The sequence below is a fragment of the Heloderma suspectum genome, chromosome 2 (assembly GCF_057233095.1).
Source record: "Heloderma suspectum isolate Gila_16-S chromosome 2, 16-S_ref, whole genome shotgun sequence".
In the NCBI taxonomy this organism is placed as follows: Eukaryota; Metazoa; Chordata; class Lepidosauria; order Squamata; family Helodermatidae; genus Heloderma; species Heloderma suspectum.
In genome coordinates, this window is record NC_139459.1 from 82,434,958 (window position 1) to 82,459,453 (window position 24,496).

Consider the following 24,496-nt stretch of genomic DNA (forward strand, 5'->3'; position numbering starts at 1 on the left):
AAACAAGTTTCATTTTACAGGAACAATTTACCAGTCGCTAAAGGTTACAATACTAAGCATGTTTACTTGGAAACAAGTTCCACTGACATAAATGAAACTGGCTTCCACACAGGAATGGGGGAGAAATTCTTTCAGTTCACATTTTAACGTGAACGTACCTAATTTTGCATTTTTTTTAACCACTTCGCATACTGAAACTCAGTTATCCTTCGAAATTTGCACTTTTCCCAATTTTGAGTGATGTTCAATCAAAAAATGCATACAAAAATTTGTATATTAGAGAAAATAATGTTCAAATATGCACTATAGTAAAATTGTTTGCAAAAATGTGTATATTAGGCAAAAATGCATCCAAATTGGATGTATTAGGAGAAATGTCCACAAAAATGTATATGGATTTTCATGCAAACTTTAGGAAAAAAAACATTCTTAAAGTTTGGGATGAACTGAATTTAAGACTGGAAAAATGAGAAATTGATCTTGGCAGATTTGTTCATCCCTATTTCCACATACACATGTTTAGGACTGAGCATAGTGCATTTTACATTTGATTGCTAATCAAGCCATTTCCTGCCCAAAAGTTGGATCTAGTCCTTTTGTGCAGAACCAGTCAAGTGATTCTATGGGCTGCAAACTCACTGAGGCAGCTATTTCTTCTCTGACCTTTGCTGGGCAGCTCATCTTGCTCAGAACAGATACAACATTTGCTTCCTGTATTAGCAAAACAAAGTAGTCTTATTTCAATATACCAAGTAGCTTTCTTTATTTGCCTTTCAACAAGGTATTTTACCTTCATCTTGCTCCTGTTGGCAAGATTCACAAAAAGAACCCTGAAGTGCTATATGTACAGACTGACACAGTAGTCTCTCTGTTATAATAATGCCTTATGATTCCTAAGACTATCATCTAAGGGCTGGCCCTGCCACATAGGAGGGCAAAGTGACCTGATTTAGGTAGCACCATAGGGTGGCCACTGATGAATTGCCAAAAAAGAGAAACAAAAGGGGAAACCAATCTGCATAAAATTTGCATATGTGTATAGATATAGATTCAAATTTAGAAATAACTATTATATTTAAAGATAAATACTGTACATCTCACCATATTCTGGGTGACTGTGACCAGGTGACCTCTGTGTCTTGCTCAGTCTGATGTCCAGGCACTGTTGATGGGCAACTTCAAGAACCAGCTTTTCCCTCTGATGGTTCTTCATCTTTAAACTGGACTGGAAAGCCCTTCAAACAGAGGTCATCTTCAAAACAGAGGACAGCCCTCTGGCAACCCTTCAAATACAGGACTGTCCTCTGTAAGAGAGAACACATGGCCACCCTACAGGGGGCAGTTGAAGGCAGGGGTGGAATTCTATGTCAAGAAGAAGGTTGGTCCCCACAGATGATAGGAGGGCACTACTATCATTCATTGTTAAGCACATAGGCCAAGAGGCAAGGCAATCTAACATACATGGGGCATTCTGGAACAGCCTATTTAACTGGGGGGCAGGGTAATAATCTTTTGATTAAAATAAAAACCCAGACAGTTAATTTTCTAAATATTTGGATTGTTTTTTTTATTAACCTAACACAAGTAATTACATATTGAGACACGTAAGATGGGCCCACCCTTTACAATAACTAGGTCAGCTGGAGGGACCTTGGGCCCAGACTGAATTCCACTGCTGGATGAAGGTAGAAATTAGTGTCTGAATGATGCAGCAAGACTTCTTAGGGCACAATCCTATGCATTTTTAGACAGAAAAAAGTCCTATGCTGGCTGGGGAATGCTGGGAGTTGTAGGACTTTTTTCTATCTAAACATACATAGGATTGCACCCTTAAAGTATTTGCCCTTTGGACTCTGCTGCCTGAAATGTCTTGGACTAGCACTGTTTGTCTTGCATCCAAGAATGGATAAAGACTTTAATCCAGGACAATTTTGGGGGGGAGGAGGATTAATAGAGTGGGGGGAGTGAACTCTGGGGCTGTTCACACAACACCTGCTGCAGGGCATGCAAGGCTGCCATTTGGAATAAGCAACCCTCACATAACCCATGGTCTGTTTTAGGGTTATGTGAGGGTTGTTTAACTCTCACATAACCCATGTTCCCTGGGTTTGCACAACATGACAGCCCCCAAGTGGGGGTTACATATGCAATATGGTGCCCATGGGCAGCACGGATCATCATGTGTTAAATAACTCACAGGACCTCCAGCATGTCATCTGAACCCAGTCTGTGTCTCAAATACTGCAGTCTTCCTGAGCAGAAAATCTCTATGTTTCACAGTAATGACCCCATCCTAAGCACATTTCCTTATCAATACCTCCCATTGATTTCAATTGGATTATGCCCAATTAAAATATTATTGGGCTTGTAGTATTAGATAAAACTGGCATTTGAGATTCAATTTTTTCTATATATTTTTAATTTCAGATCTTGGATTGCATCATAATGTTTTAGTAAGGCTAAAACCCGGAACCCGGCAGCCTCCAATCAATGACAGTGGTGGAGGAGGGGGTGGGAATATTGGAGTGGAGAGATCAGCCTGTGTTTGCTCATTGTGTATGAGAGAGAGAGCGCTGGTTAGGTGGTGGTGTTGTTGTTAGAGATCCTGTGTGTGCAGCTTTGTGTTTCTTCTTTATTAATTTAACTATTCTCTTTGTTTCTTTTGTAGATTCTTCATTTTAAAAACCAAACATTTAGTACTTAGTTTGAGTTTCCTCTGTGGTTCTTAGTCTCCCCCCACCCCACCCTTCCCTAATAGGTTTTACCTTTCATTCTTCTTGTTTGTTCATTTAAAAAACTAGAAAATTTCAGTTTAGTTGCTTCGCCTCGTTCTTTACTTCCCCCCACCCCACATTCTCAATTCTCTCCCAACCATCACTTTGCCCTTATTTTCATTCTGTGTATATGTGTGTGTATATACACACACACACACACACACATTACTTTCTTGTCCTTGTTCTTGGCTGCCCTCCACCCCTCTTCTGTATTCCTGTATTCCTTCCATTCCCATTTTTTAAATCAATTTTCCTTACAAAAAAGCCCTTTTCTCTTCTGTTAGGATAATAGTCCTCCTCCCTCCTTTGCTTGTAGGTAGTTCAGTGTTTGCTTTTCTTTTGCTCATGTGTGTGTGCGCTTGTGCTGTGGGGACAGGCAAACAGTGTGTGGCAAAGCACTACACAGTCCACATTTCAAAAAACAGTGGGCAAAGCACCGCACACACATTAACAGCTATTATTTAAATAACATAACACTACACTGTGTGTCGCAAAGCAAGCAAGCCCAATATGGGGCATCTTTGGGGTCTTGTTGGCGGGGCAGGGGCGGGCGAGGTGCCACTGGGACTAGCAGTGCTGGTAGGCAAAGCAAGTAAGCCCAATATGAGGCATCTTCAGGGTGTTGTTGGCAGGGGCAGAGGTGGGCGAGGTGCCGCTGAGAGTAGCAGCAGTGGTAGGCAAGCTGGCTCTCCCCCAGTCTGGATAGTGTGTCCTGGTGTAGCAGGGCAGCAGAGCGTGGAGGAGAGTTGCAGTACCCGGGAGTCACTGTTTGAGGAGGCTGGTTCAGGCAGCAGCAGTGGCACTGCTGCCAAAGGAGCACTGTCTCCTTCTGTAGTGGAAGAGGGGAGCCCGATGATGGATGTTACGTCGGAGGTGTCTGATGTCCTCAGCATGGTGGAGGACGAAGAGCAGGAGAGCCTCCAGCATGTGGGGGAGGACGAGCTGCAGGCAGAGACTCCAGTACCCAACTCTTCTTCCATTGTTTGCCCTGCTCGTGTGGTGACTCCCAAGACTCGAGGCGGGTGGTCTCTGTCTCCACAGAAATGTCAGGGCAGCATTGTGTGGGACCACTTTGAGGTGGGAGCGGATCCCAGCACTGGCATCTGCCACCACTGCAAGACATCTCTGAGCAGGGGGAAACAGCCAGGGCACTACAGCACAGCAGCCTGCTCCTGCACTTGAGGAGGCAACACCAAATGGTCCTGCTCAGGGAAGAGGGCCCCAGGTCCCAGCAGGCGCAAGCAGAAGGCTGGTAGTGCTGCTGGGACTCCTGCAAGCTCTCAGTCTCCCACCCCCAAGAGACTTAGGCAGGACCCCATGGAGGAGATGGGGGGGGGGAAATATGGGTCCACAAGGTGGAGGTTTACAGCGCCTGAACAGATCACCAACTGCATATATAAAGATAAACTGGATAATGATGTCCACTTTGCTACACTCTCAATTCCTTTGGTTCCCTTGCATCATTTTTTAAAATTAAAAACTGTCTAAAATTTGGCAGGTGTGGTGTGGCTAAAATTTGTTTAATTAAAATATAAAATAAATATAAAATGTTTGTTTTGTGTGTGCCAAAAAAAAAAAAAATAGCACATTAGCACAAAAACTACTCCAGCCAGTTTTCCCAGGTAATGTATATTCCAAATTCAGCCAAAGAGAACCTGAGGTCATCCACTGTGAAGCTGAATGGGAAAGGGGAGAGGGGTATTGCACTTCAAAGAAACCTACAGCAGAGATTAAGGATCGTGAATAATCACCGCTTAAACACCTAACTTCTCTGATTATCCCTTTATGACCTTTGGTTTCAGTTTCTGAGAACAGCACATTTTACCTTGCATAACACACAAACTACTTGGCCAAACTGTCTGATATTTGGCAGGTGGGATTGTCTCCATGGGAGCTGACAGGACCCCAAATTTCATGCAGTTCTGTGGAAACAGTGACATGTTATAGCCTTTGCTTTCAGAGTTTTTGTTGGAAAAATATTTATTTATTTATTTATTCATTCATTCATTCATTCATTTCATTTCTATACCGCCCAATAGCCGAAGCTCTCTGGGCGGTTCACAAAAAATGATAATGTAACTCTGCCTAGCACATAGACCACTGGATCAAACTCTCTGAAATTTGGCAGGTGGAATCCCCTCCATGAGGGCTGACAGAACCCCAAATGTCATGTATTTATCATGAAAACCAAAAACGTTATGGCCATTTCTATTTTCCAATGCAAGTCAATGGGAAAACATAATATCAGAATAATTTCGATATCCGATTCTTGCTCCGGATCCAAAGCGAAGTGAATGGGGTTTGAATCAGTTCAAAGTGAAGTAGAGCTGCTTTGGAAGGTCTGAAGCAGCATCTGAAGCAAAGCGGGGGATCCGTGCACAGCCTAATTTTTAGATATGCATTTCTAAAAATGCATTGATGGAACGGTATAACCCAATCTTCTCCAAACAGGTGCCGTCCAGATGTGTTGGGCTGCAACTCCCATCATTCTGAGCCAGCATGACTATTGGCATGCTGGCTGGGTATGATGGGATTTGCAGTCCAACCCATCTGGAGAGCACCAAGTTGGGAAAGCCTGGTATAACCAATTCCACATACTACCATTGGTTCCAGATACAGACATCTCACTGTTATTACACATAAATAAAATGTCAGTAGATGTGCAAACTTGACCTTGCGTCAGGAGCTTGTGCATCTCATAGGAAAGATATATGCACGTTCAATTTTCCATTTTTCAAAGGTGCACACAGTAAAAGTCACATCTGCTTCTGGTTCTCCACCTTCGACATGACATAATGTCTGAAGCCACTCTAACATTAGGAACTGGTTTTGTTCGGTTTTTTAAACTTCTGCTTTTAAAATGTAGAAAGCCAGACTATACCAGTGCAGCTTGGAATTGGCAACTGGAATTTGGGCAGTTAGATAGCAATTTTATCTCTTGTTAGTTCTAAGAAAGAACATTCCTTTCTTGCAGTTCAGAGGCTGAAAATGGAGCAGAAGAAAAGAGGAAGACTGGAAAACCATCCCCTGGGGTGAGACCACCTAGTGATGTTGAATGTTATGAAGACCAGAAGAAAGTTTCAACTTCATGGTAATAAAGAATCCAAACAGCAGAAGCTTTTAAACTGTTAAAACTCTTCCAAAGAAAGCCATTAGGAGCACAACTGTTTATTTTGTGAACAGAGGCCGCTTAGAATTTATCCACCTAAGCAGATATGCCTGTTCTTTGAATCAGAATAAGAACTTTGGGCAAAATCCAACACAAGTCCTACTTAGAGGAGAACCACTGAAATGAATGGGAGTTAAGTTAGTCATGACTAACTGAAGTCCCATGTATTTCAGTGGCTCTACTCAAAGTAGGGTTTGTGTTGAATTTTACCTTTTGAATCAACAACCCTCACTCACATAAGGCCTTACCTTCTGTCCTGGGTTACTCCCTAGCCCAAGCACGGCAAACTTCCTGATTGCAGGTTGCATACAGGTTCTCTATCCAGCCCACCACCTTCTTCTCTAGGCCCCTACCCCCCTCTCCCCCTCCCCCCTCCCCCTCCCCCTCCCCCTCCCCCCTCCCCCTCCCCCTCCCCAGCAGCTGATCAAAGATACAAACTTTCCCTGGCTGAAAATATCATTCCTGTCATTCTTACAGCATCTTATCTCTGATCAGCAGCTGTGTACACATGCTATGCTACAATCAGGATTTTAAAGGGGGGGAGGAAGCCTAATTGCTGCATGTGTGGGGCATTTGGGGGAGGGGTCACTGTCAGAGAGGGAGGGGCTAAGGATCTTCCAACGCTGCAGCCATCCTTGTAAAATCACAGTGCCTGTGCTGCATTCAGGCTTTTTAAAAACCTAATTGCCACAGGATGGGCATTTCCAGAGAAAGGGTTGCTGCTAGGGAGGGAAGGGCTAACCCTCTTCTTCCCAAACACGGCAAGCCCCCTCGAAAAATCACTCCCCACTCTGCAATCAGGCTTTGAAAAAGCTTCCATTGGTGCAAATGAAGGCTTTTTAAAAGCCTGTTTGCCACACAGGGGCTGGAGGGGGGCTTTTCCGGAGGGAGGAGTATGTGTTGCACCTCTATATCTGCATGTTGTGTGTGTGTCCTGTTTGTATGTGTTATGACTGAAAATGGATGTGTATGTGTGAATGAATGGGTGTTTGTGTATGAGTGGGTGGCGTGTGTGACCTGATTTGTATGACATGGCAGGTTATCATGGGTTAAATACTCACTGTAAGCTGTGGTGTGTGCCAAGCGTGTGCAGCTGCCATTTTGAATATGCAAACCCTGATCAGGGTGATCATGGGTTGCACCATCTTGTGCGAACCCAGCCAGGATGGGTTATTTGAAGGTTAAACAACCCTTGTGTAAACCTGTACTCTGGGACAGGGTACAGTGAGGTTACACCTGATTAGGGATGGTATGGGCACCTGATTCCATCCAGGAATCCAGCAGAAACCGACCCCTGCCGCCCGCACCCAAAACCACACCTGCTGAGCCCCTGCCCCTGCTCACCCCCTCCCTGTGCTTGCCAAGCTGTCCACACTCACCCAGGTGGTGAGCTCCATGATCGCCATTGGGGTGGGGTGGGGAATGGTGATCACAAAAAAGCGTGTGTTTGCATATATGCAAAATGGGGCCATGAATACCCCATATAGGCAAGATTACAGGCAAGCAAACACCTATAATCTTGCCTATATGGGCTATTCACGGCCCCATTTTGTGTTTACTCAAATATGCGCATTTGCGAAAATGCCCATACTCACGTATATGCAAATATGCACATTTTTGCGATTGCCATTTTATTTTTCAAAAAATGGCAATCATGGAGCTCGATGAGGCCACCCAGGTGAGCTCGGCAAGTGGCGGGGAACTCGAGCATGGGTCCAGGTGCACGCAAGTGGGGGCAGGGGCTGGGCAGGCACCTGGAGAACCCGGAAGCGGGGGTGCCTGCCCATCCCTAGACCTGATTATTGTTGCCTGTGAGAAGGGTACTTCAATCATCAGCTTGGCATGACATGGTGACAGTGGAGAGCCCCTAATTATCCACAGGCATTTTTCTTTCTTTTTCTTCCCCTCCTCCCTCTCAGTTCACAAACATCTGATTTTAACTTTTTTGATCACATAAAGAAATTTGACATTGGAGTTATGTAACTACTCATATATAATCCTTTTATTCACCTTCCCCCTCTTAAATCTGCAAATGCAAAATTACTCCTTAGTTATTGGAAACTGGAGTAATAATGCTGTAGAAACCTGGAAATATATTTTGTGGTCCTTCCAGTTCCTTAGCTAAATAATCATTTTGAGACACCCTTGGATTAAGATCACAGTGGATGTATGATAGCTCTTCAGTTTGTCTATCCAAGATTCTGAGCAGCTTCAGCTATGGGAAGGCATAGTAATGTAATAAATAAATAAAGTAACAGCAGGTATGTACCCACTGCACATTGTTTTCTAGTTACCTGCAGACATTTTGCGTATACTTTTCACAATGTACTCATTATTGACAGACCCTGCCCGTGCATGCATCCCAATTCATATTTCCATCCTTCTTTCCCTGTGTATCTGTACATGCAGCCAAATTCCTCCTTACTCTGTTCACATGATGAGTGGACCAGCTAGTTTTATTTCCTCCACTGAAGTTAGACACCCAGCTGAGCAACAGGGCAGAACAGATGTGATTGCCATGCTTCATTAGTGTGCATCTCAATAAGGCACCATTGTCAATAATTAGGGGTTTGGAACAGGGTACAGTCAGGTTACACCTGATTAATGTTGCCTGTGAGAAGGGTAGAGTCAGTCATCAGCCTAGCATGACAGGGTGTTCAGTCTGTTCAGTACGTTGTACTTCTGTGCTGGTATCCTTACAATGAATAATTTACACATTACTTTGAAGACATAGCTAGCAACCAGGTCTTTCTTATTTACTCTAAAGTAAGTGCAGGGGCCTAATATGTATCAAGACTCTAGTGTGAGGATATTGGACTCTAACCCCTTGCCTCTTTAACTTTGATCCCAATCCAGATTGGGAGCCCTGTACCTGTAATTTTCATTGCGCAAAAGTGATTCATTTGTTTTACAAGGGGAAAAAAGAATGACGTAACTGCTAGTTATGTCTTCAAAGTAATGTGTGGCTTAGGTCTGAGTGGGACTGTCTGTGATTCAAAGCGTCTAGTGGTAGTAATTCAAAAACCCCAAAGTAAGCACATTGGTTCAAGACCTAGCTACTATATTTCTGGAGTTGTTCTTAAAATATGGTAAGGGAAAACAAAGCTATCAGGAGCAAGTTGATTCAGTAAAAGAACCTTTATTCTTATCTTTTAAAGGCTAACAATAAATCCACCCATGAGCTTTTGAAAGAGAAAAGTCTGCTTTGGTGAACAAGAATATCAAAACAGTACTAAGCATGCAATGTTTCCTTATTCTAGGTCAAAGACAATTGTGGACAATAATTTCTTGGTAACAGATGGCAAGAACGACTCAAAGTCTGAAAGGAAGAAACATCGCACAAATCAGGTACTGAGGATGAGGAATATCCACTGGCTTGGGATCTGCAGACTAAGGGAACAAAAGTATTGCAAATGATAGGATTGAAATAATAAGGCAAAGCTGACATACAGCTCCCCCCACACACACACAACTGAAGTGGGGGCAGGATCTAGAAACAGTAGGATGACGTTTACCTCATTTTACCCACTGTCATGGAAGGCCTAGAGGACACACCGGTCAGGAAGCTAGACAAAAACTTTATTGGCTCCCTTCAACAGGAACAGAACAGTAACAAGAAACTTCTGACTCCACCCAGTTGCAACTTAAGTCTAATGCCACCTAGTGACTAAACTATATAATAACACTATTCGCACATCTGGCCTACTCCCATTGCCTCAGAATGGTGAGCTGTTGTCAGCTGGTGCATCCATAGGCCTTCCTATTCTCAACAGTAGGGAAGAAACAGGGTTGAGGCTATTTACCCGGTTTAAGGAAATATGGTGTGTGTTTCCACTGTCACTGGGATCCATTCCATGGAATGTCATTCCCTTCTTATCAGACCCATAATCCTTATTTGTCCCATCTATTTCAGAGATGCATATGCACTCATTGGCTTGGTTTGCATGATTGCCACAGCTCACTGTGGTTTATTTAAGCCATGGTGGGTTGAGGCACATGCTGGGAGCCATTGTGGGAGCCACAGAGGCTGGTCACCCTGAATTATAGTGATGTCTGAACCACCCCAATCTAAAAACAGCCCATGGGTTTTTTTGACATGACCCCTGATCCCTTTAACCTGCTATTGCAGAAAAAGTGCTCCTAGTTACATAAAATAGGCACAGGCTAAGAAGTGGCAAGTAGAAATGTGGTAAATAACGTGAATGCAGCAATAACCAAAATATATTCCCTTGTTTTTTTCAACTTTAGTTTAAGTCAAATGCACACTTTCACAAGCTGTTTCTAGATGTCCCTGTTGATGAACCTTTGAGACAAAGTAAGCTGAATACTTCCCTTTTACTTGTTTTATTATGCTGCATTCTTATAGGTTGCATTTTCCATTGCACTACCCATTTTTAATGCTTCCTTTGCCAAAAGGATTATGCAGGAACCTCTGTTGTTATTTATCATGTTAGTGAGAGATTTTGGTCCATTTGCCTTGTGAATTTAGATGTTTGATCTTTTGATGGACTGCTCTGGTTCACAGCCAAGATGTAATTGCAGGTTTGCTTTTCCACATAGGGCTGTATCCAATGTTAGTCCTACATAGAGTAGAGCAATTGAAATGAATGGGACTTAGACTAACATTGGATACAACCCATCAAATCCAGTGGCTATTTAGTTGTTGTTCAGTCGTTCAGTCGTGTCCGACTCTTCATGACCCCGTGGACCATAGCACGTCAGGCCTTCCTGTCCTCCACTCTCTCCCAGAGTGTGCTCAAGTTCATATTCATTGCATCGCTGATGCTATCTAGCCACCTCATCCTCTGCCGTCCCCTTCTCCTTTTGCCTTCAGTCTTTCCCAGCATCAGGGTCTTTTCCAGGGAGTTTTCTCTTCGCATGAGGTGGCCAAAATATTTGAGCTTCAGCTTCAGTATCTGTCCTTCCAATGAGCATAGCTTTTCCCCAAATTTCAAAATTGAGGTTAAAAGAAAACTAGGATATGATCCAAGACCATTTGGCTTTTGCAAAGTTACTTTTTCCCATGAATAACATCCCTTGTACTTGTGGTGGCAGGGTTTTTAAGGAATTTATCTTGTGTGTGTATATTATATTAAATACATTGCTTGCAGCATCGCACAAGTGAAACAGATAACATGGTACATGTGACCTTTGTAGATTTCACCTGCGCTTTACAGAAAGAAATTTTGTACCAAGGGAAGCTATTCATATCAGAGAACTGGATTTGCTTCCATTCTAAGGTCTTTGGCAAAGACACTAAGGTAAGTAAATTCATGTGTTGTTCTTGTTGTTTTTTAATGATTCAATTGAGTCATGCCTAATTCTTAATTAATATGGATGAGGATGATGCAAATATTAATGGAAACAACAAGATACACGTAGGAATAGTAAATAAATATTTTGTTGTTTCAACTTCCTTAGCACTGGCTGCAGTCATGTTTCTTAATAAAGGTGACCTGATACATTATTATCACAGCTGCTGCTATGACCAACATGGCACTGTACATTGACTAGCATTTTCAGTTCTAGATGTCTCTTTGGACAGGTCAAATTGTAAGAGAACAAGGAACTATTCATTCATCCCTCATAGACTAAAGTTACATTAGAGACGTAGCTGGTCACAGCTACATCTCCTATACATACGTGCCCTTTTAAATCTTTTAAAAATTATTATTACTATTATTACTGGTTAGTAAGATTTTTAGCTGGTTAAATGGTTAAGCTTTATTACTATATGTTAGCTGAAGGGCAATATATGGTTACTGGAAATGAATTGTAGGCCTGCTTCCTTGCTATAAGACTGATGATATGATATTGAAATGTTAGGTTGATTATTTATGCTGTACTGAATTGTAATATTGCCCATGTCATAGGTATAATTTTTAAGCAGAATGGGATTTGAAGTTTCTGTGTAATGGAGTTTAAATTTAATTTCTTTAAATAATTCTTTATATTTTTTCATGGGTTTTTTTTCTTCCTTCTCCTTCTTCTGTTTTCTTTTTCTTTTCTGTTATTGCTGTGCCCTCCTAAGAATACTGTATTGTTGGGAAATTGTAGTTATTGATTAGGTTGTTGGTATTGTTTATTTCATTTATAAAGTTAAAAAATAGAATAAAAAGTATTTTTTTAAAAAACAAAACATTCCTATACATGTGTATTCGCATGTATGTCCTATTGGGTTCAGTGGGGCTTACTCCCAGGTAAGTGGATATAGGACTGCAGCCTCATGTAGTGCAATACTATGTGTGTTAACTCAGAAGCAAGTCCCACTGTCTTCAGTGGGACTTACTCTCAGACAAGTATGTTTAGCAGGGCTCTCTACCATGAGGCTGAGTGAGACAACTGCTTCATGCGGCAAACGCTGGGGGTCAGCAATGGCAACTCCCACAGTTGTTCCACCTGAGCCCTCCAGCCATTCCTCTCTCTTCAAGGACAGAACTGTGTGTGCCACACAGCCTGTCTTGTACCCACTAAGCTAGCCTGCTGTCCTTGGGTATCTCATTGCCAGCGTTGAGGTAAGATTTGACTGCCAGTCCATTTGGCTTCATGGAATGGAGGGACGGCATTTTGTCCTTTGCCTCAGGCAGCAAAATGTCCTGAGCCAGCCCTGAAGTTTAAGCCTGCAGCCTTAAGTGTTTCCTGAAAGCCCCGAACTGGGAAACCATTGCAAGTTCCTTATTCAGAGAAATAATAATAGAAACTCAAGACTGATGGCCCTGAGTGTCAGGGTTCCCTTGACTCCCTCCTTCTTCAAGCACTCACAAACACACAAAAAGAGAGGCTTTAGTCTCACGCCTTTAATTCATTATTCACAGGTTCATTACAGATGCAAATCCTCGAAGACTCTGTGGCTACAAAGGAAAGCCTCCAGGGGATTCAAATGGGAATAAACAAAAGTTGTGTGCAGTTTGAAAGGGCAGCTATCTGACTAGGCTAACTTAGAGAGGGAGGTTCCACCCCTCGCTTGCTGCTCCCCTGCGTAGACTCTCATGCATTGCTAACTGGTTCAAACATCTAAGCTCCACCCCTAATGTTTCCCTCTTAGCTCTGCGTCTCCACCTGGTGTCCCTTAGGTCACAAACCTCAAGCTCCCCCTCCTCCTCCTCGCTGTTTCCCCCAGAGGGGAGTGAGGATGAGGTTTCATGCCCAGCCTTCTGGGAGCTGGTAACCTGAGAAGCATACCTACCCATATCTGAACTGGCCTGTGAAAAAACCTGCCCCAGTTCTGGCTGCTCCTCTTCTGAATCTGAGCTGCTGACTATCTCCCTGTGCTCAGAATCAATCCTGACACCAAGTCACTTTCTTCATAACAAGAAATCTCAGAACTATTTATTTGGTTATAACATTGTCAAAAGGATCATAAAGCTGTGGGGCGCTTCTCATCTTGTAGCTGAAACATGACTCCATTGACCATTTTGCAGTGTTCAGAATAGTCTTTAGCATCAAGACGTTTGCTAATACGTCAGTTTTATTACATTTCTAATTTCTCTATTTTCAAATTTTTGGAATTGTCATAACTGCATTTTTAAGAGAAATTAATGCTATAACACTGAGCATTTTTGTAACTTTGAATAACATGTGTTTAAAAGCATTATTTCCTGTTTGGTTTCAAATGGTAGATGATGAAACAGACAACCCACACCAAACACTGTTCACAAGCTTATTGTTGTTGTTAGTACAGATGGAAACATCAACATTTTTAAGCTTCATGAAAATAACTGTCATCCAGTTAACACATTTTATTATTTCTGTCATAACATAGTATAGCCAATAGACTGGCACTCACACCCAAACTTCAATACCAAAAGAGAAACTTGTTTTAGTTTATCTGAAAGTATCTAGGTATCCTCAAAGCGGAAATTGCATTGCGAGTAGTCTGTGCAAAAATCCACTGACTCCCAATGGGCTATTTCCAGGAAACCATAAAGAATAGGGAAGTTAATGCTGCAAACATATACACACTTACCTGGGAGTAAATCCCATGGAACAGTGGATGTCACTTCTGAGTAGAATTCCATTTTGAAGAAGTTCTTGGGGGCCACACTGCAGTGTTGGGCAGGGCTGAAACCAAAGGGGTGGAGCCAAATGCCAAAAATACCAGGATATTTTAGCTTAAAGCTCTTACCGCTAGTAACTCAGGCTGCCTTTACACTAAAGAAAACTCTCACAGTCCTCCCATCCTTTCCGCGTTTACAGCAGGCTTCCAGACAGCAGCCACGTGATTGCTGAGAGGGGAAGCTTTTAATTTTCAAGGTTCCATAGAACTCACTGAAACAGCTCCATCTAGTAGCTGTTTTAATGGCACAACATACCAAGTTAAAAAGATGGTTCATTAGTTCCGGATCTTTTTGAGAGGAAATAACCAGGAAACACATCTGGATGTGTCCTGGAGGCTCACAATGTCATGAAAAGGACCCACAAACTACCATGAGTGAGCAATCTCAATAGCAGGGTAAAAGCTCCATGTGAAGGAGCCCCTGGTCTTAGAAGAGACATTTCAACCTGTTAGAATGGGGAAAAAACTGCACAAAAGCTGGGAAACCTCAAAATGATCTGTGGTTGGAGGAAAGGGGCAGGGCCAGCAGAAGGGGGCATGGCCAAGTGGGGAACCCCGGAGGGCCAGATTGGCTCCCAAGCCTGAGGTCTTGCACCTCTGCTCTAATGAGTTACATGATCTCATTTCAGATTATTATACCAGTGCTCTCTGTAACACAACTAAAGAAAAGTAAAACTGCCCTTCTAGTGCCAAATGCTCTGGTTATAACAACAGTCTCTGATAGGGTAAGTTCACATTTGGCACTTTTTTATTTCCCATGTTCTTTTGTTTTCTCCTATCCTTTCTGTGTTCCCCTTCTTTCAGATTTATTCTGTTAATTGTCTGTTCTGTTTCTTATTGATGTTTTTTATTGTTTTGATTTATTTGATTACTACTTTGAATTTATTCAAAAAAGAAATTCTGGAGATAACTTCTCTTCATATCCTGTGTTTTCACCCTCTGACTTAGCCCAACAGCAGTTATGGGAATCTATCTGGAATGCTAACACAGAATAGGTCAGTGAGGGGAAAAATTGAACCAGAAGATGCTGAACAGAGGTGTCTCCAGTAATGTAGTAGGAAGAGTGATACTTGAGCTCTTGTCTTCATAATTAGGGATAAGGAACTAGGGGCCTCTGGGCCAATCCAGTCACATGAGAACTGCCCTCCATAGTTGTCAAACCTGGATATATGGTTTTCAGGACATATGGTAGGAGTGGTGGCTGCATCCTCAGGGCTTGCACGCATGCCACTTGGAACCATGGTAATGGAGATACAGGCCTATCGTGTTCTACTCCCTCATGAAAGTCCTTCCAGGAAAGCTGGCTGCTGGCCAGGCTCATATGTGAGTGCATCCATTGAACTGAAACATCCCAATAGTGGCTGATTTATAGGTTGAGCTCAGTATTGATACCAGCAGATTGCTTCCACATCAGGGACTGAAGCAATCAGCGTGAAAGCTGCAGCCCCTGAGAGCTGTATTGTGGCTTTGGAGCTGAAGGGAAAGCTATTTAGTGATACCAGTCAATACTGATACTGGGGGGTGGGGGAGATATTAGAAAGGGGGCAAAGCGGATTCTGAAAGGACAGCTCTGTCTTGCATATTAAACCATTCCAAAGGAACACAAACATATCTATAATTTATGCTAGTGCTCTGATTCCAAACATATTATGTTTAGAATTGCAGCCCTAATTAATATTAAGGATCTGCTCTTCAATTGTAATCTCTAGGTCCTGTTAAAAATGCATTCCCCATGCCACCCCAAATGGTGAACAGTAATGTGGTGCTGTCCAGATATATCTTACTGAAGTAGGTCTTGCACAGGTAGAAAGGTTTGCTTTTAAGAGCTGTAGAACAGGAAATCAGCAGGTTTTTGCAGCATGAAAATGTGGTGAGGGAAAGAACACTTCACCTGTAGAATTTCATGCCGGTTGTGCAACTATTAAAGATGAAGGATCAATGTCAGAAAAAAGGGGAACAAGCATGCATACATACCAAGCTGTAGAGGGAGTGCTTTAAGAAGTGGTTCATTAAAACTATCGGGATGGCAAAAGTAAGTGAGCCAGAAAGCATACCACAATATACAAGGGCAAGGGGTGACAGAAAGCAACTCTTGACCCAAGATATCCAGTCCAGAGAGTCCTGTATAACCTTGAACAAAAATGATCAAGATACATGATAAGAAGTAGCTTAGGGTGCAAGCCTACACATGTTGAGACAGAAAACAAGTGCTACAATTCCCAGCATTCCCCAGCCAGCATGGAGTTGTATGACTTTTTCTGTCTAAACATGCATGAGATTGTGCCCTTACTGCATGCAATGCCTTTTAGATACCAGGATGTACATCAGTAAAAAATACTAGGTAAGGAAATCTCCAGCAAACTACCCTGGGTTTAATTAATAATTATTGCCGATTTTCTTTTCAGTATATATTTGGCTCCTTTCTGTCAAGGGACACCGCTTACAAACTATTAAAATCTGTTTGTCGACATATAGAGGTGAGTTATAACTGTCTTCAGATGTGTCTTTGTATGTGTTGTCCTTAGTGTTACTAGTTGATCTAACTGTTTCATTTAAAACTGCGTTTTCAGGATGTGAGCGTTGGCAACAGTCCCAATCCTCCTTCTCCGGAAAATAGTTTCAGGAACGATCGGCCTACAACCTTACCTCTGGCAAGTTTGATTTTATAACAAAATGCATAGTGAAAAACTAATGATGGATAACATAGAATTAGCATAAACTATAATAATGTTCAGTAAAAAGATTCCTGTTGTGATTATGGCTGTGTTCACATATAATGCTAAACTGTAGTTTAGCATTATGATCACATGCTGCAGTGAGCCTCAGACTTGTGCACTCTTCCTCTCCTCTGCAGCAAAGCTATGAGGAGGAGTTCAGAGGCTTTTGCTTCCATGTAGTGGTTAATAAACTTCAGAATAACCACTGCTTGTCATGATGTTGGAACCTGGACAAACTGCCATTAGGTTAGTGGAAAGAAGCCAACTTAAAACCATAGTTTACTAAGCTGGCTTGTTTTCAGTAACATAGTTAAGACTAACCACAGTTTAGGATTCAGACAACATGTTAAACTACAGTATATCTAAAAGAGAAGTTGAAGCTTCCAATCCCTTCCTTATGATAGCATCAGGAAGGCAAGGGGGAGCATGTCAGTCTGCAGCACATCTTCATAATGTGAAACCATGGTTTAGCATTATGTGTGAACTTGGCCGGTATTTGGGGATCTATAAGAAATCCATAGCTCAAAGTTCATCATGGACAATCTCTTAAGTGTGTGTCTGTGTGTGTGTGTGTGTGTGTGTGTGTGTGTGTACACTGGACTTGAAATCATTCTGATTATTTAAAATTCCCTGCAATCAATTAGCAAACAAATGCTTATCCAAGCTCTTGCCCATATAAGTTACTGTCACCCTCTTCTGTTCTCCATGTCTAGCTTCTACAGAAGTCTGAAAGGTGATGCCTATGCATGAGCAGCTGCTTGAGTAAGATTGGGACCCCTGCACAACTACACATGAGTAGCTGCTCACACACAGGCTTTCCCTTTTAGATGTCACTATCAACTGTCAACACATGGATGTCGAGGGGACATAATTTTTCATGAATTCAGCTGTGGCATATCAAGTATGTTTTTCTCTGTTGCATAGTAATGTAAATGGTCCCTTGCGCCTGTTGTTGTTCAGTCGTTAAGTCATGTCTGACTCTTCGTGACCCCATGGACCATAGCACACCAGGCCTTCCTGTCCTCTGCTCTCTCCCGGAGTGTGCTCAAGTTCACATTCATTGCATTGGTGATGCTATCTAGCCATCTCATCCTCTGCCGTCCCCTTCTCCTTTTGCCTTCAGTCTTTCCCAGCATCAGGGTCTTTTCCAGTGACTTCTCTCTTCACATTAGGTGGCCAAAACATTTGAGCTTCAGCTTCAGTATCTGTCCTTCCAATGAGCAGTCAGGGTTGATTTCCTTTAGGATGGACTGATCTGACCTCCTTGCAGTCCAAGGGACTCGTAAGAGTCTTCTCCAGCACCACAGTTGGAAAACATCAAGTCTTCGGCGCTCAGCCTTCCTTATAGTCCAGCTCTCACAGCCATACATTACTACTGGGAAAACCATAGCTTTGATTAGATGGACCTTTGTCGGCAAGGTGATGTCTCTGCTTCTTACTATGCTGTCTAGGTTTGCCATAGCTTTCCTTCCAAGGAGCAAGCGTCTTTTAATTTCATGGCTACAGTCACCGTCTCTGGTGATCTTGAAGCCCAATAAAATAACATCTGTCACTGCTTCCATTTCTTCCCCTTCTATATGCCAGGACGTGATGGGGCCAGATGCCATGATCTTCTTTTTTTTAATGTTGAGTTTCAAACCAGCTTTTGCACTCTCCACTTTCACCCTAAACAAGAGGCTCTTGAGATCCTCTTCGCTTTCTGCTATTAGGGTGGTATCGTCTGCGTATCTGAGGTTGTTGATAATTCTCCCGGCAATCTTAATTCCGACCTGTGATTCATCCAACCCAGCGTTTCTCATGATGTACTCTGCATATAAGTTAAATAAGCAGGGCGACAATATACAGCCTTGTCGTACTCCTTTCCCAATTTGGAACCAATTGGTTGTTCCATGTCGGGTTCTTACTGTTGCTTCTTGACCCTCGTACAGGTTTCTCAGGAGACAGGTAAGGTGGTCTGGTACTCCCATCTCTTTAAGAATTTGACAGTTTGTTGTGATCCACACAATCAAAGGCTTTAGCGTACTCAATGAAGCAGAAATAGATGTTTTTCTGGAATTCTCTTGTTTTCTCCATGATCCAGTGAATGTTGGCGATTTGATCTCTAGTTCCTCTACCTCTTCGAAACCCAGCTTGTACTTCCGGTAGTTCTCGGTTCACATGCTGCTGAAGCCTAGCTTGTAGGATTTTGAGCATCACTTTGCTGGCATGTGAAATGAGCGCAATTGTACAGTAGTTTGAGCACTCTTTGGCATTGCCCTTCTTTGGAATTGGAATGTAAACTGACCTTTTCCAGTCTTGTGGCCACTGTTGAGCGTTCCAAATTTGTTGGCATATTGAGTGCAGCACTTTAACAGCATCATCTTTTAGGATTTTAAATAGCTCAGCTGGAATACTGTCATCTCTGCTAGCTTTGTTGTTAGTAATGCTTCCTAAGGCCCACTTGACTTCACTCTCTAGAATGTCTGGCTCAAGTTCAGTGACCGCACTATCATGGCTATCAGGATCATTAAGATCTTTCCTGTATAGTTCTTCTATGTATTCTTTCCACTTCTTCTTAATCTCATCTGCTTCTGTTAGGTCCCCGCCTTCTTTGTCCTTTACCATGCCCATCTTTGCACAAAACATTCCCTTGAGATCTCCGATTTTCTTGAAAAGATCTCTAGTCTTTCCCATTCTATTGTTTTCTTCGATTTCTTTGCACTGTTCATTTAAGAAGGCCTTCTTGTCTCTTCTTGCTATTCTCTGGAACACTGCATTCAGTTGGATATATCTTCCCCTTTCTCCCTTGCTTTTCGCTTCTTTTCTTTCCTCAGCTACTTGTAAAGCCTCATCAGACAGCCACTTTGCTTTCTTGCATTTCTTTTTCTTTGGGATGGATTGAGTTGCTGCCTCCTGAACAATGTTACGGACCTCCGTCCATAGTTCCTCATGCACTCTGTCTATAAGGTCTAATCCCTGAAATCTATTCCTCACCTCCACTGTATATTCATAAGGGATATGATTTAGGTCATACCTGAATGGTTTCGTGGTTTTCCCGACGTTCTTCAATTTAAGCCGAAATTTGGCAACAAGAAGCTCATGATCTGAGCTACAGTCAGCTCCAGGTCTTGTTTTGACTGACTGTATAGAGCTTCTCCATCTTTGGCTGCAAAGGACATAATCAATCTGATTTCGATATTGACCATCTGGTGATGTCCATGTGTAGAGTCGCCTCTTGTGCTGTTGGAAAAGAGTGTTTGCTATGATCAGCGTGTTCTCTTGGCAAAACTCTGTTAGCCTTTGTCCTGCTTCATTTTGTACACCAAAGCCATGCTTGCCTATTATCCCGGTGATTTCTTGACTTCCTACTTTAGCATTCCAATCCCCTGTGATGAAAAGGACATCTTTTTTTGGTGTTAGTTCTAGAAGGTGTTATAGGTCTTCATAGAACTGATCCCTTCCGCTACACTTCCCTTAAATGAGCTAATCAGTCTTTATATATATTGGTATGGTGGATCACGTTTTGTATAGTTATGTTTGTTTTGCCCTTTTCCCCTTTTCAAGATTTTAAGCCTGAGGTTAAGTGAGTTTCTTTATATGTATAAGCCTGGAGCTTTGTTCACGTTTTATAGGTTTGCAACACTTACTCAGAATTTTCAGTCTCCATGTTAAATGAGCAGAAGCCTGCAGTTTTATCTCACACAATGAATTTTCTCTTACAACTGCCTAGATATAGACTTGCTACTTCTTCAGATTAAACAGTACTTACTGGTCACTGTACTAAGAGGTTAAATAACATCAGGTCAAGCCCCAGTATTGTTTCCCACTATATTCCAAGAGTTTGAGATAAATTATATTGTCTGCAGGCTATATTAGGTTGAGAGAGCACTGACTGATGAAGATAGTCTTTTGATCTTTATGGGACTGTAACCTAGAACTTTCACTTTCAGTTCCAGTGTTCGATTTACTACAACATGTTGCCTTGGATACACTTAGGGTGCAATCCCATGGCTGCTAGACAGCAGCTAGACAGCCGTAGGATTGTTTGGTTTTGGGGAACTGACCTTGGAGCCTGTGCTCCAAGGTGATTCCCGGAAACCCGCTTCCCCACCCCCTCCCCCACCACCTTGTACGCAGCACAGATCATCCTTGGGCTCTGCGCTCGGATGAGCAGTGTGGAGCGGGGCAAAAGGCAGCGTTCCCAGGGCGGGGAGGGGTGGGGAGTGCGGAAGTGCACACAACACTTCCTATGTGTCATCTGGCCTCTCCCCCCAACACACACACTGCTCTGAAGTCCCATGGCTAGATAGCAGAAATCAACCATTGAGCCACAAATGCAGGGCAGCTGGAGTGCAGAGGAGAAGATCCCCTCCACGCTCCATCCGCCCTGCATTGGATAGGCAGTCGCCTCCATGTTCGGAGGCAGCCACCTATCCTGATAAGATTGCTCCCTTAGCCTGAAATCCTATGTCCACTTACCTGGACATAAGTCCCATTGAACTCAGTGGGGCTTACTTCTGTGTAGACATATATGGGATTGTGCTGTGAACGTCTGTTATATGATGAGGGTGGTGGCAGTAACTGAAATTACTGAAGGCATGGGGGGAAATATCTAATAGACTCTTAATCCTTAAGTGTCATTTTTGATGTGTTGACCCTTTTCAGGATTTCAATGAAGATTTTTCTGAACTAGATGGCATCATCCACCAGCGCAGACAGGAGATGGAAGAATCAAGCAGCACTGGTTCTCAGACTCCAGAAATGGAACATTTCCAAGGTTTGGCTAATAAACTCTTTCCAGACTATGCAGACTACAGCCTTTCTGTCTAGGAGTTTAGAATGCTTTCCCCAAAAGAGGGGAATGTCATTGTTGTTTTTGCATTACTTCTTTAGTGCGCAAACAGCTTTACATTCTCTATAGTGGTTGTTTTCGCAACATAGTGTGAGTTCTGTCCATATAATGCCTGGTTTTAATTTTTATTCTCCCTGTCTGAGACAGATTGGTACTTGTTCAAGGGAATTCATAGCTTAGCCCTAATATCCTCTATGCAAAATCATACTGTGGATGAAGTATGAACTATTCGTTAGCATCAAGGGAACATAATTGTGTGAAGCCTCGTCTTGAGGCTTCAATTTCCTTCTTCAAGTGCTTACACCAAATCAAAGTATTTCTTCTCAATATATTCATGCTCATCCATTCATCCCTTGAGCAGCCTGAAACCACCACCTTTAACTACCTTCTCCCATTTCCTCCCTCCTCCACCAAATGTTCAGAATCCAGATAAACTATTTTGGGTTTTTCTACATGGAGCAATTATTATACATTCGTCATTCCCTACGCACAGTTGTTTATGGATTCTTTAGATGACATCAAGACCCTCCAGTTTTGCTTCTGTGTCTAAAAAGACTTTTGGCAAGTTTTTTTAGAGCAGGGAAAGTGCTCTAAATGTTAATTGTAAAAGCGAAAGAAAACATTTTTTTACTTGTGTATTTATGCTATTCCGCTATACCACAGTGCCACCTACAGGTTATGTAGTGGAAAAGCAGGAAAGGAAACATTCTTTGTGTAGTGCTTGGATTTCAATTCTGCAATGAAACTGGAAGTAAATATAGTGGATTAACAACAAATTAACAGCAGCCTCATGTAGAAAAGCTCTTTGTCTCCTTGGAATTCTGTTATGCTAAACACTAAAATGTTATTGACATTTGAAATACTAAAATGTTATTAACCTGGCCATTAAGCATCTGTTCCTTGATTGTGACAGCTACAAAAATCCCATCATGAATGCAAGGCACATCCTACTGAAATGTGGCGAAATTCACATTATTAATGTAGCTGGATTGAGTTCTGTGGTGTTGTACAGTGTCTAGTTATTAATGATGTTCTAAATACTTTTGCTTTTAGTTTAAATTCTTGTTCTCCAACAGATTACCGTGTTGTTGAGACCCAAACTCATCTGAAAGCCTCCAAGATGGAGACAAAGCCTGTCCATACAGATGCACAGTCTAAATGTTTGTATGATGATCAAGTCAGAAATGGTAAATAAACCAAATCCACATTTGGAGATGGTGCTGGGGCTAGGCTGATATAGTCAGGTGAGGTTGGGTTTTCTGCAATAAAAATATGTCACAGATTGGTTCCAGGATCTGCCTTCTGTTGACAAAAGGGCTTTGCTCACAACAAATGTGTCTGACTGATTTGGGGGGATCTCCTCCTCTGCCCCACTCCACAGCTCATCCCCTGACCCTCTGTTTAGTGACTTCCAGGGCCTGGAGGAGCAGCCATGGGGAGAAAGGAGCAGGGAAATCAGCTTCTACCAGCCCAGTTGTACGTACCTAGGGGTGTACGAAACCCCATTTACCTGGCTCCGCCGGCTTCTGCAGGTGGGGGGAGGCACTCCATCCCTCCCCCCGGAATCCTCAATGGGGGGGAGGCGCTCCGTACCTCCCCCCGGAATCCTGGCCGGCTGGCTCTGCTCCGCGGCCAAGCCGCAGAGCCGCTGTCTGGCTCTGGCCGCCCACAGCTGGACATCCGGCTGCTGGGCAGCTCTCAGGGACGCAAATGGCGGCTGTCGTAGCTGCTGCCATTTGCGTAGGCTGGGGTTTTTTTCCCCTTGCCGTGATAGGCTATGTAAATATTTATGTAGCCTATCACGGCAGGGGGGAAAACCCCCAGCGTATGCAAATGGCGGTGGCTACCGCCATTTGCATATGCTGGGGTCGTCCCCCCCGCCGTGATGGGCTACGTAAATACTTATGTAGCCTATCACAGCCTCCGCAGGGACGCAAATGGCGTCCCTGCATTAGCCGTGATAGGCTACGTAAGTATTTACGTAGCCTATCACGGCTAAAGAAGAAGGAAGCGCAGATGGGAGCAGGTACGTGCTCTGTTTCGCGCGCCTTTCGTGGGGTGGGGGCGGCGGGCACTTCGTCCCACGCGCCTTTCGTGGGGGGGGGCGGTGGTTTCGTTCTGCGATGGTTTTCGGGGGGCCGAATGCACTGGCATTCAGCCTCACCAAGATCCGTCGCAGAATTCTCTGACATCCCTATGTAGGGGTGTACGAAACCCTGCTTACCTGGCTCCGCCGGGTTCCGCAGTTGGGGGGACGCACTCTGTCCCTCCCCCCAGAATCCTCGCCGGGGGGGAGGTGCTCCGTGCCTCCCCCCAGAATCCTGGCTGGCCAGCTCCGCTCCGCAGCCAAGCCACAGAGCCACCGGCTGGCTCCAGCCGCCCGCAGCTGGACATCCAGCTGCTGGGCAGCCCTGCAGGGACACAATTGGCGGCTGTCATAGCCACCGTCATTTGTGTCCCTGTAGTGAGCTGTGATAGGCTACATAAATATTTACATAGCCTATCACGGCAGGGGGAAAACCTCAGCATACGCAAATGGTGGTAGCCGCCGCCATTTGCGTAGGCTGAGGGTTTTTTCCCCTTGCTGTGATAGGCTACGTAAATATTTACGTACCCTATCATGGCAGGGGGAAAAAAAACCCAGCGTACGCAAATGGCAGCGGCTACCGCCATTTGCGTACGCTGGGCCCGACCCCCCCCCGCCGTGATGGGCTACATAAATACTTACGTAGCCTATCACGGCCTCCGCAGGGACGCAAATGGCGTCCCTGCGTTAGCCATGGTAGGCTACGTAAGTATTTACATAGCCTATCATGGCTGAAGAAGGAGGAAGCAAATGGCGGCCGCAGGACGGCCGCCATTCGCAAAGCAGCGTGGACGGGAGCAGATAAGTGCTCCGTTTCGCACGCCTTTCATGGGGTGGGTGTGGTGTGCACTTCATCCTGCACG

General features: G+C 43.5%; 1 protein-coding gene across 1 annotated transcript in view; it reads left to right on the forward strand.

Moving 5' to 3' along the window:
• The window catches only part of GRAMD2B (GRAM domain containing 2B), a 57,085-nt gene that overhangs the window by 24,624 nt on the left and 7,965 nt on the right, over positions 1-24,496 (forward strand). The window contains exons 2-10 of the mRNA XM_084833979.1: positions 5,749-5,865; positions 9,204-9,291; positions 10,192-10,258; positions 11,101-11,204; positions 14,629-14,724; positions 16,405-16,476; positions 16,570-16,650; positions 21,361-21,472; positions 22,624-22,734. Coding sequence (XP_084690105.1) covers positions 5,749-5,865; positions 9,204-9,291; positions 10,192-10,258; positions 11,101-11,204; positions 14,629-14,724; positions 16,405-16,476; positions 16,570-16,650; positions 21,361-21,472; positions 22,624-22,734 — 848 coding nt within the window. The remainder of the gene's footprint in view (positions 1-5,748; positions 5,866-9,203; positions 9,292-10,191; positions 10,259-11,100; positions 11,205-14,628; positions 14,725-16,404; positions 16,477-16,569; positions 16,651-21,360; positions 21,473-22,623; positions 22,735-24,496) is intronic.